Raw genomic sequence first — 18,135 nt, forward strand, 5'->3', positions numbered from 1 at the left:
AGGAAAAAACCAGTAAATCATGGAATTGGACCCTGTTCGTCATGCTCTTCATTTGGACTATCAGATTTCCAGAGGTTCTCTGTCCAGTTTATCGACTTTTTAGCACATAATTAAATCATCTCCAGCCTGTCTGTATTTGTACCATCAGAAAAAAAAGAGAAAGCCAGCAGTTATAAACCACGTAATACAGACTTTTTCCATTAGTCCCAAAATTCTCAAGACAATCTAGTAGTGTATCAAGGAACTTTTTCATTCACAATAAAATGTTAATTATATAATGTGTAGTTGTTAATTTATTTTTCTTTTGCATTAATAAACAGGGTATAACCATAAATGATCAGATTTCACATCTAACGTATGTGACTGAATAAAATTCATGTTTTCAGTGCACGAGACAACCATTCGTCCCTTCTCCGAAGAAAGGATGTTGAAATGCCTTCTTGAATGTCAATGATCTGTAATTGAAAGGGCCCCTCCTCTTAAGAGAATTGCTTGAGAGGTAAGTGACCTTCAGAAATCAGAAGTTAAGAAAGGTGCCCATGGCTTCCAAGGCACTATTTGAACCTAAGTCTTGCTCTCCATTACAGTCTGCTGTCTCATAAAGACAAAATAGCTTGCACCCCATAAAGTGAGAGGCAGGACTGGGGTGCTGGAGGGTGGGCATCTCTCCAATGATTCCAGATTTGTGAAAGTTGATTCAATTTTTAAATAAATAAAAGTATGGCTCAATTGCAACTACATAATATCACTCAAAACAATTTTAAGTAAAAGTCTTTTTAAAATGATACTACGATTCTTTCACAACCTGGAACTTGGTGATTTATTACATAGTATTTTTCATTTCCACAAAAGCACATAAAAAGCATACTCACCACGGTTTAAATTCCAATCTAACATATACAAAAGTCATCTTTTTTTAAACATTCAAATTCCCGCTAGACTTTCTCTTCTTTTTCTTCTTTTAAGTCTAAAAACTCTGATCATTTGGGGCCTTCTCATCAATACTTCTCAAGGAAACATACATAACTCCACAGCTTCTCAGGTATTTTCCAATTATGCGACCTCTAGAAATCTTCCAACATTTCACTATCTTTTACCAAGTTTCATACGACTCAGAAACTCTCTGACCTTCAACAGAAAACTGGAATTACTTAATTTCTCTTTATATTTTTCACAACAGCTCTTTAATGTTTCATAATAGGATTTTCTCTTTAGGTCCAACTCCCAGAATGATAATCCCTTGAAAGTGTTGCCTTCACTCCATATTTCTCTCCATGACCCTTTAAATTTCTCTATATAACTCGACTTCTCGGCCTCTTCTTTCCAGACTCCTTCTCTTCTTCTTATGGCATGTAGCTCTGCTTTCAGGAGTTTTTTGTGAACTTCCCAATACACCTTAGAGTTATGATCTAGCTCTCTGATGAGAACAGTTTTGCCGAGCCCTCTTCTCAAAATTTCTTCATTCAAATTCACATTAAAATATGTACCCTTCAAAAAAGAGTGAAAACATGCTTATCATCATCTACTACAAAATACCCCTGCCCCCACTCTGTCCCCTGCAAGTTGCATATGTAAACACATGCAATTTGCAGGGGGTCCCTTGCCTCTGACAACCTCAGGACTCCAGGGAAGAGGCAAAGAGGGATCCAAAGGCCAAACCCCAGCCCTGGAGCTGTGCCCTCTGGTTCTCCCTCTGATTCTACCTACTTTTGTTTACTGTATAATTCTTCTTACTTAGTCCAGTTACTTGGTTTCAGGCATAATAAGGCAGATTACAAACTGCAAACTAGAAAGAGAGTCAGTAGTGAGGCAGGGATAGAAAAGACAAAAACAAGTTGCAATAACACATGGTCAGAATGGTGAGGTGAGGTTATCAGGAAGAGAAATATAAGCATCTAAAAAAGTATTTTTCAGATACTTCCATCTAAAGCTTCTGCCCATGAAAAAGCAGCTTAATTCATTAATGTGGAGTCCCTTAAGGACTGAGGGGATGTAATATGGTGTCTCGATGGCTCACACTTATCCAGGCATTTCCAATTTACAAAGGACGTTACAACAACCATCCATGTATTAATTTTTTTTCCTTTTACAGATAAGAGAATGACTTGTCCAAGTTCATGAGGCTAGTAAGTGTTGGAACTAGGATCTAAGCCCAGATCTCTAATTCTTCTTGAAGTATGTCTTGGATGCTTGAGAAATATTCATCACTGACTGAAGTCAGAAGATTCAGGCTCAAGCCTCAGCCCTTCCCTTGCTAGCTGGAGGATCAAAGACAAATCACATCTTTTATTTCCTTCTCTAAAAAAGAAGATTATGACTGTTTGGAATTATGTACGTCTCAGGTTTGTGGTGGGGAAAGTGGACTTTGTGCACTGGAAAATGCTATACAAATATAAGCCATCCTTCTAAAGTGGAGGATGTGCCAAAAGAGACTGTTCTTCTGGCCATGCTTGTGACCAAGACCTGTCTGAGGAATGAGAGATGGCAGGGTGCTTGGGAAGATCCTGCTCTACTTTAGAATTCATGGTAGATGCTCTAAATCACTATTGATTAGAGAAATGCAAATCAAAACAACTCTAAGGTTCCACATCTCTCCTGTCAGATTGGCTAACATGATAAAAAGGAAAATGATAAATGCTGGGGAGGATGTGGGAAAATCAGAACACTGTTACATCATTGGTGGAGTTGTGAACAGATCCAGCCATTCTGGAGAACAATTTGGAATTATGCCCAAAGGGCTATAAAAATGTGCATACCCTTTGACCCAGCAATACCACATCTAGGGCTGTATCCCAAAGAGATCACACAAGTGGGAAAAGGATCCGCGTGTACAAAAATATTTATAGCAGCTCTTTTTGTGGTGGCAAAGAATTGGAAATCAATGGGATGCCCATCAATTAAGGAATGGCTGAACAAATTGTGGTCTATGAATGTAATGGAATACTATTGTGCTATAAGAAAATGGGGAAGATATGGACTTCATAATAACCTGGAAAGGCTTATATGAACTGATGCTGAGTGAGAGGAGCAGAACCAGGAGAACATTGTAGATAACCACAGATATACTGATTCTATGATGACTAACTTTGATAGACTTGGCTCTCCTCAGCAATACAAGGTTCAAAGACAGCTCCAAAGGACTCATGATAGAGAGAGCTATCTACATCCAGAAAAAGAATTATGGAGTCTGAATGCAGATTGAGGTGAAATATTTGCTCTCTTTTTTTCCCCCTTCTTTTTTTGGCTTTGTTTCTTCTTTTTCATGGTTCATTCCATTGGTCATAATTCTTCTTTACAACTGGACTATTGTGTAAATAAGTTTAATGAGAAGGTATATGTAGAACACATATCGGATTCCATGCTATCTTGGAGGGCAGAGGGAAGGGGAGGGAGGGGAAGAAAATTTGGAACTCAAGGATTTGTGGAACTGAGTGTAAACTAAAAATAAAAAAATCTAAAAAATTTTTAAAAAAAGAATTTACAACGGGCAGCGAGGTGGCACAGTGAGTAGAGCACCAGCCCTGGAGTCAGGAGGACCTGAGTTCATATCCAGCCTCAGACACCTGACACAGACTCACTAGCTGTGTGACCTTGGGCAAGTCACTTAACCCTAATTGCCCTGCCTTCCCCCCTGCAAAAAAAAAAAAAAGAATTTACAGTAGAGGAGAAGAAAGCTGGGTATTGTCTGACAGGTGCCTTCAATTTTGGGAAAGCAAATTTCAAAGGGCTCAGAAAGAAGTTAAGGAGGACCTCAGCCTCCAATCCTCTAGTTCTTAAGAAAGTCCACTCTACAGGAGAGGGGAAGCTCTCTCTTCCAGAGAGGAAGAAAACGTAAGGCTCACTAAAGAGGTCACTGGAGCCACAGAGAGAACTCATTGAACTGAGATTCTTCAAAGACATTTGAAAAGACAGAAGCAAAAGCAGACATCTGAGCAAGAATAGACAGTGGCCAAAGAAGGAAAGGTGAATTGATTGGGGAATTGGCAAAACAAACTATGGCAGATGAATGTAAAAGACCGTGCAAATGGTCTAAGAAGTAATGACTTCCTAGTCAGAATTCAGAGAAATATGGGAAGGCTCATATGAACTGATACAAAGTGAGGAAAGCAGGAAGGAGAGGACTAGATGCATCCTACTCCAGGACATGTATAAGCCCAAGACGTGTGTAAGCCCATGACATGTGTAAGCCGGATGGGCTTCAGTGGGCAAACCTTTCATAGCCAGTTCTCTGCTCACACAAAGGCTGCCATCTTTTACTGAGGTACACAGAGGTCCCCTTTTTTCTGTCCTTAATCACCATTGGGGCTATGACTGAGAGAGGGATAGCTGGCTCAAAGGGAGGCCAAAGAGAAGACTGTCCCACCCAAGAGCCTTAGTCTGCTTGCCCTCAGAGGTCAATGGATGGGTCAGGCAAAGAAGCTGATTTAGGCTTAGTAAAAGGGGAAACTTCTGATCCCAATGTGGAATGGGGTGCTGTGGGTGATAGTGAGTTCCCCTTCATGAGAAATCTTCAAGTGAAAGCTGACCTTTTTGTGGTGATGTCCTAGAGAGGAATGGCACAAGCAGAGACTGATCAGCTAGGGAGCCCTGTGCCTGTGAAGACTTGAATTCAAATCCTGCCTCAGACACTTATTGGCTATGCGACCAAGCCAAGTCACTTGCCCTCTGTCTGCCTCAGTCTCCTCAATGGTAAAATGAGGATCCCAACAGCCCCTTCTCCTCCCAGGGTTGTTGTGAGGATCAGATGAGATATCTGTAACGTGCTTAATACAGGGGCTGGCATGCAGTAGGCACAAAGTAAGTCCTTCCTGCCTTAGATGGCCTCTACAGCTGCTTCCAGCACTCAGCCACGGATCTGCCAGATATTACAATGAAACCACTGATCACTTCGCCACTGCTGTGTATGTACCCTTTATGATACTGTTTACCCTGAAACAAGTCAGACAGTTTTATTTATCTAATGGACTCATTAAATAAGGACTCAGTGATAACAGAAGGACAGCTCTCATATTCCATTGGAACTTGTAACTTATAAAAACAGAACGAAATCTGAGTTGCTGAGAGCAGAGCCACGAAAGCTCTAAGACTCATGAGACGAGCATGTGAGATGCAGACCTTACATCCAATACCTCTCTCTTTTACACAGAGTACGCTTTAGTGCATTCTGTAAAGAGGCCAGGAAAAACCTCACCGCTGTTTATAGGAAAAAGTCAGTCACATCATCTCCAAAATGCCATCTTTTAAAAGTAACAAATCTGGGTGTATGTGGGAAGGAATATTATCAGCCTAAATTCAGGGCCTTCTTTTTCCTTGGGTTTGCATTTCAATTTGTTAGCATTCAGAGAAGTCAGGAGTGGGCACAGCCAAAGGCACAGGGGGCTCAGCAAGAGTGGAGGCCCCCCTGAGTTAGGAAGTGCCTCCTGCCGGGCACAAGGCAGCGGCCTCACATACCTTATACTTGGACAAAATGCTTCCTCTTTCTGTGGATTTCCAACTGCATGTCATGCAGTAACTGAAATTAATTTTCATAGGGTTAATTTTCTATAATTTAAGAGTCCTGAACTGCTAAACGCAGTAACAGAGCTCAGGGCTTGGAATCAGGAAGACTCATGAGTTCCAATCCAGCCTCAGACACTCGCTAGTTGTGTGACCCTGGGCAATCCACTTAACCCTGTTTGCCTCAGTTTCCTTATCTGTAAAATGAGCTGGAGAAGGAAATGGCAAATTGTTCCAGTGTCTTCGCCAAGAAAACTCCAAATGGAGCCACAAAAAGTCAGACACAACTGAAATGACTTGACCAAAAACAACCAAAAACCTTAAACCTTACTTCAAAAGATTAACAGATGTCTCCAGAGACTCAAACTAGGACCAATGGGCAGAAATGACTGGGAAATGGATGGACTTTGTTTGAGGCTCCTACTATCTGGCTGCCGGAGAGGGAGGCAGACACTGCAGTTCACACCAATCGGCTCCAGTAAATCCATCAAACTGGAACCTGCCACCAAAATGGTGAAGAAATCCAGTGAAACTACATTCAAAGATTTCTTCCTGTTCTTTCCAGAACTGCATTAGAATCAGGACAATAAGAAAGGGTCCTAGCAGCAAAACCAGGGCATACAGGGCAGGGTAGCTCCACAGCATGCTCAGCGACGGGCCACAGACATGCTTGGGCAGCAATGCTTGCAGTATTGCAGTGCTCAGATGGGGGAGCTCTGACGTTCTAACCCTCTGTCCTGAGATGCTGGCAATGGCCACAAAGATCCGGCCCGACAAACCTCAAAATGCCTGACACACAGTAGGCATTTAATATATGTGGACTGACTGACTGATGGATCTAGGGCAGCCTAAGCCCAGGAGGCAGAGGCCAGTGCAGGAACTCTGGGCAAGAATAAACAGGACTGACCATGACATCCTAAATAAAGCACATGCCGGGGACAGTCTGGCCCTGAAACAACCCAATTCTGACCTAAAAGCTAGAGATAAGTAAAACAAGAGACAAAGTAAGATAACAAGAGAAAGAGACGGGAGAAGGGAAAGCAACCAGCCTAAAGAAGAGGCAGGAAAACAAGAAAGAGACTGTGCCAAGGAGAAAAGAATAGATGGAAAGAGCAGGGGAGGGAGAGGGGAAGGGGAAGGAAAGAGGAAGGGAAGGAGAACAGAAGAGACGGGAGAGAAAAGGAGACGACGAGAGCAGATACTAAGAGGGATGATGAAAAAGTGACCTTCTTGTACATGCTTTCACCTGATAGGGATCAAAGGAGGATCTTTGCAAAGACTCACTTCTACTTCCTAAAGCCATTAAATGTTGCTCCTTAATAGAATGTATAAAAGTGCGAGCTGCTTTTTGGTTTTAGTTATCCAGCTTTGCCATTCCTGAACCTCATCTCTAATTTATGGGTAAGGACGTGATGACACTCTAAATGACTAAGTACCAAAAACTTGGGGTACACACAAAAAACCTAAGATCCCGGTTGCTTTTTCTCCCAGCACTTACTCTATTCATCCACACGTAGCAAAGAAGTGATGAGTTGTCCGTTGCCAGCAGCTGGAACCACAGTACTTGGAAAGGTTTTAACTCCTTTCTCAACCACAGGCGACCAGCCTCAGTGAGCTCCACTCCAGCTAGCTTTATCAGCAAAAACCCACATGGTTGCCCTAGATAGTAAGAGAGGCATATTTTTAGCCAGAGAAACATAATGCAAATAATAACTTCCAAGTCTGGTTTGAAAAGTCACCAGGTAACATTTATTTTCAAAATACTCAAACTCCTGCCTACTTCTTCACCTTCAGTTTTCCTTAGGAAATAGGCAGGGTGATGACAGGGGTTATAATGCCAAAGAAATACCATGTGAACGATGTGTGGCACACAATTCCAGGGTTAACTAATCTCTCAACATATACCTGATATTTTGTCAACTGATTACACAATTGTTAACAAAAATTCTTAATATCTTTCATTTTTAGAAATTACAGATTTTGCAAAGTTTTCACCAAAAAGAGTTTTTGAGTGTCTTTAAATCCACATGAGCTGTTTAATAAACAACAAAAATGATACAATGAGGTAAATTCCACAAGGACTTTAATTTACACCAAAGAGAATAAGATCCAGACCAAGAACAAAAAGAAACATTAAAACCTCCCTATGACTTTACTTGCTCTACAGAAACTCTTGGTTTGAGACGGGCAACATCTTGACCAACTCTCCAGGAGATTTTAACTGTTCAATACTAGGAGCCCTAAACATATCACTAAAAAACAAAATTATCTCAACAAGAAACAATTGGTTCCCAATGTAAGAATCATTTCTGAAAAAGATGTCTGCAGTCGGTCAACTCATTAAGTCACTACATCAAAGGACAAAAATCAACAGCAAATTACAAGAAATGACGAACTGAGGAGACACTGTGGCCACCTACAATTCCAACCTGGACAACTGTATGTGGCAAGCTACCAATGCCCCTAAATGGGAAAGAAATAAAGGAAAAGGAATCATTTCCTATAGAAGAAGGTTAACTGATGGCAAGTAATCGCTGTAAAGAAGAGTCCAGAAGAGCCTAGCAACTGCCTTGGCCAGAGAATATGCAAAATGCTCTATCCCAACTCCCAGACTGGTTCAGAACACAAAAAGCTTGAGCCCAAATCATCAATATACCTTTTCCAAATTCCTTCAGCCCTTTCAAGGTTTACCTTCCATGTTTATTCCAGTTACATGTGGTCTCGTTCCCTAGACTCAAGACAACAACTATTTTTTTCTACAGTCATACACACTTCTCCTGGAAGTATGGATATTTACATTTCTCCTCTCCACAGCCAGAGTCCCCCCACCTCGTAGCTTCATACCCCTATAGGTTCCAGCCATTCTTCATACTGTGTTCATCTTGCCCCGCTAATGCCAACCCCCAAGCCCAGAAAGGACTCCTCTCCAATCCTCGATTCTGTCAAGTGAAATCTTTCCCCCCATTCTTTCAAGGCCTAATTCCAGATGGCACATCATTTGTGAAGCCTTCTCTGAATCCCTAAGGTAAGATTTTAGCTGACACTTGGAAGAAGACAGAAAATAGAGTTTTAGGCCTAAGGAAGAGCCAGGGTAAATAGCCACAAGGAAGGAAGGAGATGGGAGTGTTGAGGATGTGGGAGAGCCAAAAGGCCAGGGCCACTAGATCACAGAGTATGTGGAGAACAAGGTGTGAGGAGACTAGAGAGGGAGGAAGGGCCCAGATGTAGAGGCTTTAAAAGCCAAAGAAAGGATTTTATATTTGGTCCTGGAGATGATAAGAGACCACTGGAGTTCACCAAGTGAGGAGTGGGGGGTGACTTGTTTGGACCTGAGATTTGCAAAGATCAGTCTGATTGCTGTGAAAAGACGGAAAGTGGAGAGAGACCTGGGGCAGGAAGACCAACCAGCAGCTGCTGCAACAGTACCAGCTTAATATTAGGTGCTCAGTAAATGCTCTCTCTTCTCTGTCACTGATCAAATGTGTATAAAATAAGAAGAATAACTTTAGTTTAAACATTTCTTAATGTTCTTAAGTAAAATCATATGGGGTTTTTTTCTACTTTACCAAAAACACAGAATACTAGGACTTCCCAACTACTATTTATTTATATTTATTCATTATTCTTCTATCTTTACTTACTTCTCCAAGACGAAATTAGAGGGATGCTAATGGGAATATGCTCCAATTCCAGCCCCTTAACAGTGATCCGGTGCAGTCGTCCTCGTAATTTAATGCAATTTTTAATAAATTCTATAGGAATATCCGAAGGACTTACAAATTTGGATGTCTGTTGATATTGCAGGAAAAAAAATAACAGAAAAATTCTTGCCAAAACTGTTTTGGTATTTCTGCCATTAAAACAAGAATTTATTGAATCTTATACTTCTAGCAAAATAACTTAAACAACATAATCCTCATTTAGTTATTTCTCATTCAACTTGTAATTTGTAACTTCAAAATACCCTGAAACAATGTTTCTAATTAAGGAAAGGAACCAACTCAGAGTTGAAAATGACACTGGAGGGTAATGAGAGGAGATCAGGAAGGGACAGCACAAAAAGGAAGACAGTATAAGAGTGGAGGGTCAGCACCACGAATGGAAGCAATTGACTGTGGCCAGAACAGTACCATACATCCAGGGCCATGTATACAAGAGGGCACTTAGATAAAGACAATGAACAAAGAGGCTAGAAGAAATATAAGAGATCTTTGCTTTTATTAAATGGCAGCAAAATCTGCTACCTAACCTCTTCAGGAAGACAGCTTTTTTCTAATGTGGTAAATCTGAAAGCTTCAGGGCACAAAGTAGTCTGGGTAAAACCTAAGTGGAACAAAGAAATAGCTTTTTAGGGAAATATACTAAAAATAATTGTGAGGTACAAAGAATCTCAAGATATGTTAAAAAAAACAAACACATCCTAAAGATTAATTTCTTTGAGCAATTTATGAAGCAAAAATCAAAACCATGGAAGTTATCTAGTTAAAAAAAAGAATTTCCTCTGATGTAAAAAAATCTGAGCTAAAATTTTTTTAAAGTACCCTATCTGCTTGTCTGTTCATTCTTTCATTCCTGCCTTACTGAAGGCAGGGAGATGGGTGAGATCATTCCTTTGAGTGTTCATTTGACTTTTTGTTATGGCAAATAATAGGTTTGCAATTTTTAAAGTTTAACCTGAATTCATGACATTTAAAAAATAAAAGAATCTCAAATTACAAATGAAAGAAAGACAACTAGAGAGGAAAGCCTAGTATTACTTTACGGATTAAGGAGGAAAATAAAACAAGAGCTTTTTGCTTTACAATGTATCCAGTTAAAGAAGTCCAGGAGAGGGAAACAAAAACTGAGGTGAGAATCAACTCCTCAATCACAATCACAAAACTGTGACTAACAGGAATAAAAAACAGTTAATGATTTTTGAATTTCTTTTTTTTCTGGAGACTTTGAAAGTGGCATTTAAGACAATGAAATAGAATGAAAATAAGTTTCAACTCAAGAAACAATTAAAAAACCTGACATGGGACCAATAAGTCATTGATAGCCCTTCATGGTAGCAACATGATAAAATAAAATTAATGATCGTTTTTAAGAAATTGTTAAGAACTATCTATTTAATTCAGTGAGTTTCTGCTGAGTGAGCTAGAAATCTCCACAGTGCTAGCTAAAAGCATCATGAAAGACATTTTGAGATATCCTGGGGAGAATGAAATGTAAATTTTCTAATGGCAACGTTCTCTTAGGCCAAATCTCTGAGATTCTTTTCAAGTATGAAATAGTAATTACAAAAAGTGGTACTCTATTTTAAATACAATTTTCAAAGATTTCAATGTTAAATATTCTTAAATACTTGCGATATAATGAATAAATGACATACTGCTTGAATTAAAACAGAATCAAGAACTTTTAAAACTGCATATGAACTACTTATCCTAAAGGATTTTCAAATGTCAACTTACCAATTTAATACTTCTTGCAAATAACATGACTCCTGCTACTGCCATTCCAGTACTAATGTTCTATAAAAAGTACATAATACAAGCCATTAATTCTTCATAATAACTGTGTCCAACATTGAATTTATTAACTTTTTTACAAGTCTTCAATCTGAACTCCTCTTCCCATCTGACTCTAACCATCCCAATCATGCCTATCCTTTAAGGTACAACCAAAGCCCCAGAATTCCTTCCTCCTTGGAACCTCTTCTGAATTCAGTGAAGACAGTTTGACTATTCCCAATCTGGCACTACATCATAGGTTCCTAGAGGACAGAAAATAGACCATTTAATCTTTCTGAAACCCAAAGTGCCTGGTACAGTGCTGTATATACAGTGAGATATTAATCAATACCACATTGGTCTAAATGCAGGCTGTCCTTTCAGTCTCCCCAATCTGGCTTTTCAAAACCTTGAGTGCAGTCTAATAGCACAGGCCTTATCAGGTGCCATGTGGATCATTCACTCTTGTTATATGTAATACATATATTATTTGTAAATAATTGTGTCATTTTAAGTGCATAACCCTTTTTTTTCTCAGTATCGTGAGATGAGGGGAAGATAGGAAGCATATATTCAGGGTAACTTGTATTTGAATCAATATGGTACCTTGTTAATTCATCTTAGAACCAAAGATGTGAAAGGCAGCTTCAAGGTAATCTAATCTGACCCCAGATTTTTCCTGGGGTCAGGTACAGACAGGTACTTAATAAGTACCAAGTCCCAGGACTGGAAACCAAGTCCTCTTAACTCCAACTCTAGCCCTCTTTTCACTGCATTATTTAAAAAAAAAAACAATCTCAGGCTTCCTTTCAGCTATAACGCTTCAGTAAAAAATAAAAGAATGAAAGTTTAAATGTTTTAAAATAACTTCATTTAAATTAAAATATAAAGATAAATGTCTTAAAATTTATTTTACTTCTCAGCAATACCACTTCTAGGGTTATATCCCAAAGAGATCATACAAGTAGGAAAGGGATCCATATGTACAAAAATATTTATTGCAGCTCTTTTTGTGGTGACAAAGAACTGGAAATCAAGGGGATGCCCATCAATTGGGGAATGGCTAAACAAATTGTGGTATATGAATGTAATGGAATACTACTGTGTTATGAGAAATGAGGAGTAGACAGACTTCATTATAACCTAGAATGACTTGCATGAACTGATGCTGAGTGAGGGAAGCACAACCAGGAGATCATTATACCCGGTTACAGATACACTAATTTTGATAGACTTAACTCCTCTCATCAATGCAAGGTTCAAAGACAGCTCCAAATGACTCATGATGGAAAAAGCTATGCACATCCAGAAAAAGAATTATGGAGTCTGAATGCAGATTGAAGCAAACTTTTTGCTTTTTTTTTTTCTTCTTTTTTGGTTTCATTTCTCCTTTCTCATGATTCATTCCATTGGTTATAATTCTTCCTTACCACTGGACTATTATGTAAATAAGTTCAATGTGAAGGTATATGTAGAACCTACATTAGATTACATGCCATCTTGGGAGGGAGGAGAGGGTGGGGAAGAAAATTTGGAACCCAAAAACTTGTGGAACTGAGTGTTGTAAACTAAAAATAAAAAATTAATTTATTATACGAAAAAATAGAAAAATAAAAGCTAGAACATTTCCAAAAAAATTTATTTTACTTTTCAAAAGGTATTAATCCTTTCTGCACCTCCAGTAAATACAATTAGATACAGGTCTTCCTAGACTTATTTTTTCTCTTCCCTTCTTCTTAGTTACTGTTAAGCCCAGACATACTCTACTTCAGAGAGTTCTCTATCTGTGGATGTTTCAAGTGCCTGTGCTGGCTGCTTTCTTTTTTTTTTTTTTTTAAATACCTGGACTCTTTAGGCCTATGTGTATGACTGGAATATTTGGGATAAAAGGCAATTATCTTTTTTACTTGTTCAACAGTCATTGTTTTGTAAGCAGCTTGCTTTATTACAGAAACAAGTTTAACTCACTTAAGGAATGTATCCTTAATATGCTTAAATGAACTCTTCCCTCCCGTTTCCTAAGGTTTGGATTAGATCAGGGGTCCTTAACCCTTAAGGAGGGTCCATGGATAAGATGTCAGGAGGACTGTGCACTTAGATGGGTAAAAAATTACTTCGTTTTTTACTAACCTCTGCTACCTCTGCTAATCAGCATTTCCTTCAATCATTTAAAAACATTCTTCTGAGGAGGGGTCCATAGGTCTTATCAGAGTGCTAAAGGGAGCATGTGGAAAGTTCCAACACTGTTTTCTTCCTCCCCTTCTGGCCTCCTCCTTTTGGTGGAGGAGGGGGAAGGTTTTTGGCTCATAGGACCCCAGACCTGGTCCAGGATCCCCACGGCTCAGGGGTGAGGACCGAGAGCTTGGGGCGGGGCCTGCTCAAGATTCAGCACGTGGAGAGCTCCAAAGCTCATGCTGCTTCTGCAGGCACTTTGTCACCGTAGGAAACAAAGCGCTGGGATCGCGGTGGGATTACGGTCACTCTCCCAAGCCAAGGTCCAAAAGGGAGAGGAGGATGCCACGGTACACCGAAGGAGCGCGGGGGTCTGGGCTTGGGGACCCCGGCTCAGATCCTGACTCTGCCCCTTTTCCCCCGGGATACACTAAAGCTCTCGCCGGGTTACAGAGGGGGACAGGGAGGCTGCCTCCGAGGGGTGTCCTGACCCCCTGGCCAGCCAGGGAAGGGGGTGGCACGGCTATGGACCCCTCTCCAGAATCCGGTCTGGAAATGCACAAAGAATGCGTCGGGTAACCGAGGCAGCCGAGAAGAGGCGGACGATTTTGCAGGTCCCAAGTCGGGGTCCCCTGGGGGTTGGCCCGGGGAGGGCACCCCCAGCTGACCACGGCCCACGCAGCCCCTCCACCCGGCCCGGGCCACGCCCCCGCCCCTCCGCCCCGCGGGCCCTGGGGTACCCGGATGAGGCAGAGGTGGTCATCGGCCCACTGCGACAGTAACGCCACCACGTTGGAGTAGGACTTCAGGGAGGTGCCGGCTTCCAGGGACTCCGGGGATGGGCCCCCCGGCTCGGGCGGCGCGTCCGGGAGTTGGGAGCGGCCCGGGAGCTCCTGCGGGGAGGTGGGACTGCGATGGGGGCTGACCGTCGGCGGCGGTGACATCGCATGGGTCACCCGGAACATCAGGTTGACCAGCAGCGACCACGTGGGCGACTGCAGGTGATCTGGCGGCGGCTTAGAGGCGCACGGTGGTGACTCTGGTCCGCACTCCTCCTCCATCTCGGGGCGGAGGTGTCTGCGGCCGGCAGGGCCGCATCTGCGACCTTACGGCTTCCTTCCTAATGAAGCCGGCCTAAGCCTCTGCCACTCTCTGCCTAGAGAGGCTGGTCTGCGCCTGCGCCTGCGCCTGCTCCTGCGCCGGGGCCTGCCTAGCAAGGTCGGCCTGCGTTTCTGCCTTTCTTGCTATTACTCTTGCGCATGCCCAGCGAGGCCGGGGAAGCGGCTGGCGCAGTGTTGCGAGCCAGACCCATCGTGCTACCAATCGCTGGCCTCACTTCGCGTCGGCCCTCGTAGTCGTGTGAACCACAGCCTGCCCCGCCCCGCGTGCGTGCACCTCTTCGGTCATTGGGCGGCGGCGCGCGGGCCTTGTTACGTAGCTTCGCCCCTGAGCACTGCGCTTGCGGCCTCGAGGCACGGCCCAGCCCACGTGCGAGGACCGCGACGTCCCTAGTCTCCTGGCCTTCCCGGCCCGGTCTGCTCGCAATTTTTCTAATTACAGGGAGTCTTTTTATATCTCTACCACCCCATCTCGCTTTTTTGGGAGGAGTGGGGGTGAGGGGACGGGGATGGGGGAAGGGGCTAGGGAGGGAGCCTGCGGTCTCAAGGCTAAATGTGGCCCTCTAGGTCCTCAAGTTCGGCCCTTTGATTGGCTTCAAACCTCACAGAACAAATCCCCTTAATAAAAGGCTTCGAGGCCGCGGGTTCCCCACCCCTGGTAGGCCTCCTCCTCTACCCTAGCTTTGGTTTGAGGCCTGGCCGGAGGGGACAGTCATGTGTGCTGGTTGCCTTGACGACAGGAGGCATCCCTTTGTTCCTGGGTTCATGGAGCTAGGATCCCGAGGAGGCTTCTTTGTTTTTTGGATGGGGGAAGGCTCTTAGCAATGGGATGAGAGGAAACCACCTCCAGGTCACCTACCCCAGATTAAGGACCCCCGGCCGGGATGAGGGGTGGTCTTCAGACTGTAAGCAGCCACCACGGGGTCCCACCCGTGCTTCTGCCTTCCCCCCAAAAGTTTTTGTGTTGGCTTTACCCCTACTTTGTATTTGAGAGGAAACCTAGTGGATGCCTCCTCCCTCCCTTTCTCCTCTCCTTTCTTCCTTCCCTTGATACATACTAGCCCTGTGACCACGTGCAAGTCACTCAGCCTCTCTTTGTTCATCTGTAAAGTGAGGATCATAATGGCCCCTACCTCAGGGGGTGATTGTGAGGATCAAATAAGATAGCACTTGACACAGTGCCTGAAACATAATAGACGCTGTGTAAATGTTAGCTACCATTATAATTATTTCTGTGGACTCAAGTTTACCCTCATCTGACACTCTCCAGGTTCAATGTCCTTTATGAATTGTAATGCCCGATAAAGCCAGGAACACCTGGATTCGACTCTGTCCTCAGACCTGGCTGTATAAGGCCGGGCAAGTCACTAAACTCTATGCCTTTGTTTCCTCGTGTGCAAAATGATAATAGTGACTGCCTTCAAGGGTTATTGTGAGGATAAAATTAAATATTAATTGTAAAGTGTTTTGCAAACCTTAAATTGATACATAAATGCTAGCCTTTGCTAACCTTAAAGTGCTATATAAATGTCAGCTATTGTTACTTATACAGAATAAATTACATCTTTGAAGTTGTAGTACTAACCTGTCATGATCTTTTTGGATCCCACCTCTCTTGCCCAGTCTGCTCACTGTATTCCAAGCTTTATGTCCTTTCCCAATTTGAGAAACATATTATGTCTTTATCCAAATAAATTAGTTTTAATTAACATTAAAATGCACAGAGCCCAGCATAGATCTATCACTGGGGCACTCCTGTAGAAGCTACCATTTTGATACGGAACCACTAACTAATAACAGCTGTCCAACCATTTCCAAATCCATTTAGTTTGATGGATTCTTAATCTCTCCATCCTTTCTATGAGGATAACATAAGTTGCTTTATCTACATTTTGTTTTACCAAGTTAAATGATTTTTAGAAAAATCAATAAATATACACAACAGAATCATATATTCTCATCTCAGCCAGTTATAATGTTATAGAAAATTATCAGAAAAAAACTTTCCTATTCCCTTGCTTACAAAGGATACCATCAATGTGTAGGTAGATTATTTTCGTTGTGATTTCATATTTTTATATTTCAATGGATCTATGACTTTTACTATGTGGGTACTCCCTCCAGTGAGCAGAATGAAAACCTTCAGGGCCTTTTCATACTATGCACCTACATGTGCATTATGTGAAGTCTTGCTCTTTTCAATCAAATGATTGGGTAAATCGTTACTCTTGTATAGTCATATGAAGGATAATGTTCTTTCTAAATATTAATGGGAATTGACAAAAGGGAAAAAGAAGTTAGTGAAATAAGAATACAAATGCAATGTTGAATCATAATCCCATAGACTAAGACTGGAATTTAAAGTTATTTTGTATCTATGTGGAATAAGGTCCTTAAATGATTCAAAGTGATGTAAGAGCAATTGGGTATTAAGACAAATGGTGTAATTAATTACTGGAATTAAATCAGACATTTTTGGTTTTGGGAAAATGATTTCAGTGCTCCTCAAAGAGAGATAAGTTGTAGAATATTTTTGCATTGATAGGAAAAATTGAATGTGGCTATTTGGATTTGAATTCATTCCATGGTCTAAAACTTAAAGAGAGAGTTAGTATCTGAACCTATCATATTTATATGATTCAATTCTTGAAGAATATCTCATTCTTTCAGATCAGGCATAGTTAAAGGAGAATGGAAAAGCCTGGAAAACTGATGCAAATGTGTTAGCACTGTATTCCAAGCTCCATGTTTTGAGCAACTTCCATGATGCCAGCCAGCAGCCCTGTGAAGGGAAGTATGAACTGCAGGTATGATTTCATGGGAGGGTTGAACGAGCCACTTCTGCATATGATCAGGTGGGACTCTCTTGACTGGATTCCTTAACTGAAACCTGGCAGACTTTAAGCCTGGCTCAATGACACTTGCAGTTTGACACAACTTCTACCTGGAGTTGACAGGAAGCTGGGGAAATATCGTCCCCTTACTATAAGTCCCTGATCTCTTAGTGGCAAATTTCTATAATCAGAAGGTTTTGTAAATACAGTAACAAATCTATTAAAATAATTGATTAATAACATCTTAGATTACTATAGGACTGGGACTAGTGTGCCTGTGTGTGGTTCTGTATAAGTTAGGGTAGTTTATAAGGGCCTTGTATAGGGTCTTGTATAAGTTACGAGTTTTTTTTTTTAATTCTTGGTAATGGTATGGAGACAATTAGGTCAAGGGCTTTGTAAGAATATTATTTTGTTAATATCATGCTTGTCTAAAGCTTTGTTACAATTAGTAATGTTAAAAGAAGAATGGTTTGTGGTTTATTTTGTATCTGCCATCAAAGAAACATGGCATGACTAAAAGGTTGAGATTTTATATGTACTGTGTTAAAAATTGGTTATTTAATGTATTTATATACGTACTGGAGCCTATTGTGAATTCCTTAGTGACATCTCATCCTCTTGGTGAGGAAATTAATAATTGGTTAATGTAAAGTATAAGAAACTGGGTTCTGATGTGAATTTCTTAAACATGATAATTGGTCAAGGTGCCAATTTTGAATTTGTAAAAAAAATGATCAGGGTATAAGGATTAGAAATGGTAACTTAAAATTGTGCTAATGTCACTTTTGTAGGAGAATGGACAGAAAGCTGGTTCCTACAAGAAGAAGACGTTAAGATGTGCTGCAGATAGCTGGAACAAATACCAAGGACCAGAGGACTTCATTGATGATGTTCTCTGACAGACAACTGGGAAAAGACTTTTGAATCTTAAAGGGACAATTGCATTATTGTTTTCTTTTGGGTCTCTGTATCTATATTTATAAAGGGACTGCCCCCTTTGATTTGTCAATGTGTCGA

At 41.4% G+C, this 18,135-nt stretch overlaps 1 protein-coding gene across 1 annotated transcript; it reads right to left on the reverse strand.

The window, feature by feature from the left end:
* Positions 1-253: 253 nt before the first annotated feature.
* On the reverse strand, positions 254-14,571 carry C4H3orf33 (chromosome 4 C3orf33 homolog). Its single transcript, XM_036756274.1, has 5 exons — positions 13,904-14,571; positions 10,953-11,012; positions 9,138-9,285; positions 6,995-7,155; positions 254-1,488 (listed from the first exon to the last, which is right to left on the reverse strand). The coding sequence occupies exons 1-5, from the start codon at positions 14,222-14,224 to the stop codon at positions 1,087-1,089; spliced, it is 1,092 nt and encodes a 363-aa protein (XP_036612169.1). The 5' UTR covers positions 14,225-14,571; the 3' UTR covers positions 254-1,086.
* Between the last annotated feature and the right edge of the window lie 3,564 nt (positions 14,572-18,135).

This window comes from Trichosurus vulpecula, chromosome 4, assembly GCF_011100635.1.
Source record: "Trichosurus vulpecula isolate mTriVul1 chromosome 4, mTriVul1.pri, whole genome shotgun sequence".
Classification (NCBI taxonomy): Eukaryota; Metazoa; Chordata; class Mammalia; order Diprotodontia; family Phalangeridae; genus Trichosurus; species Trichosurus vulpecula.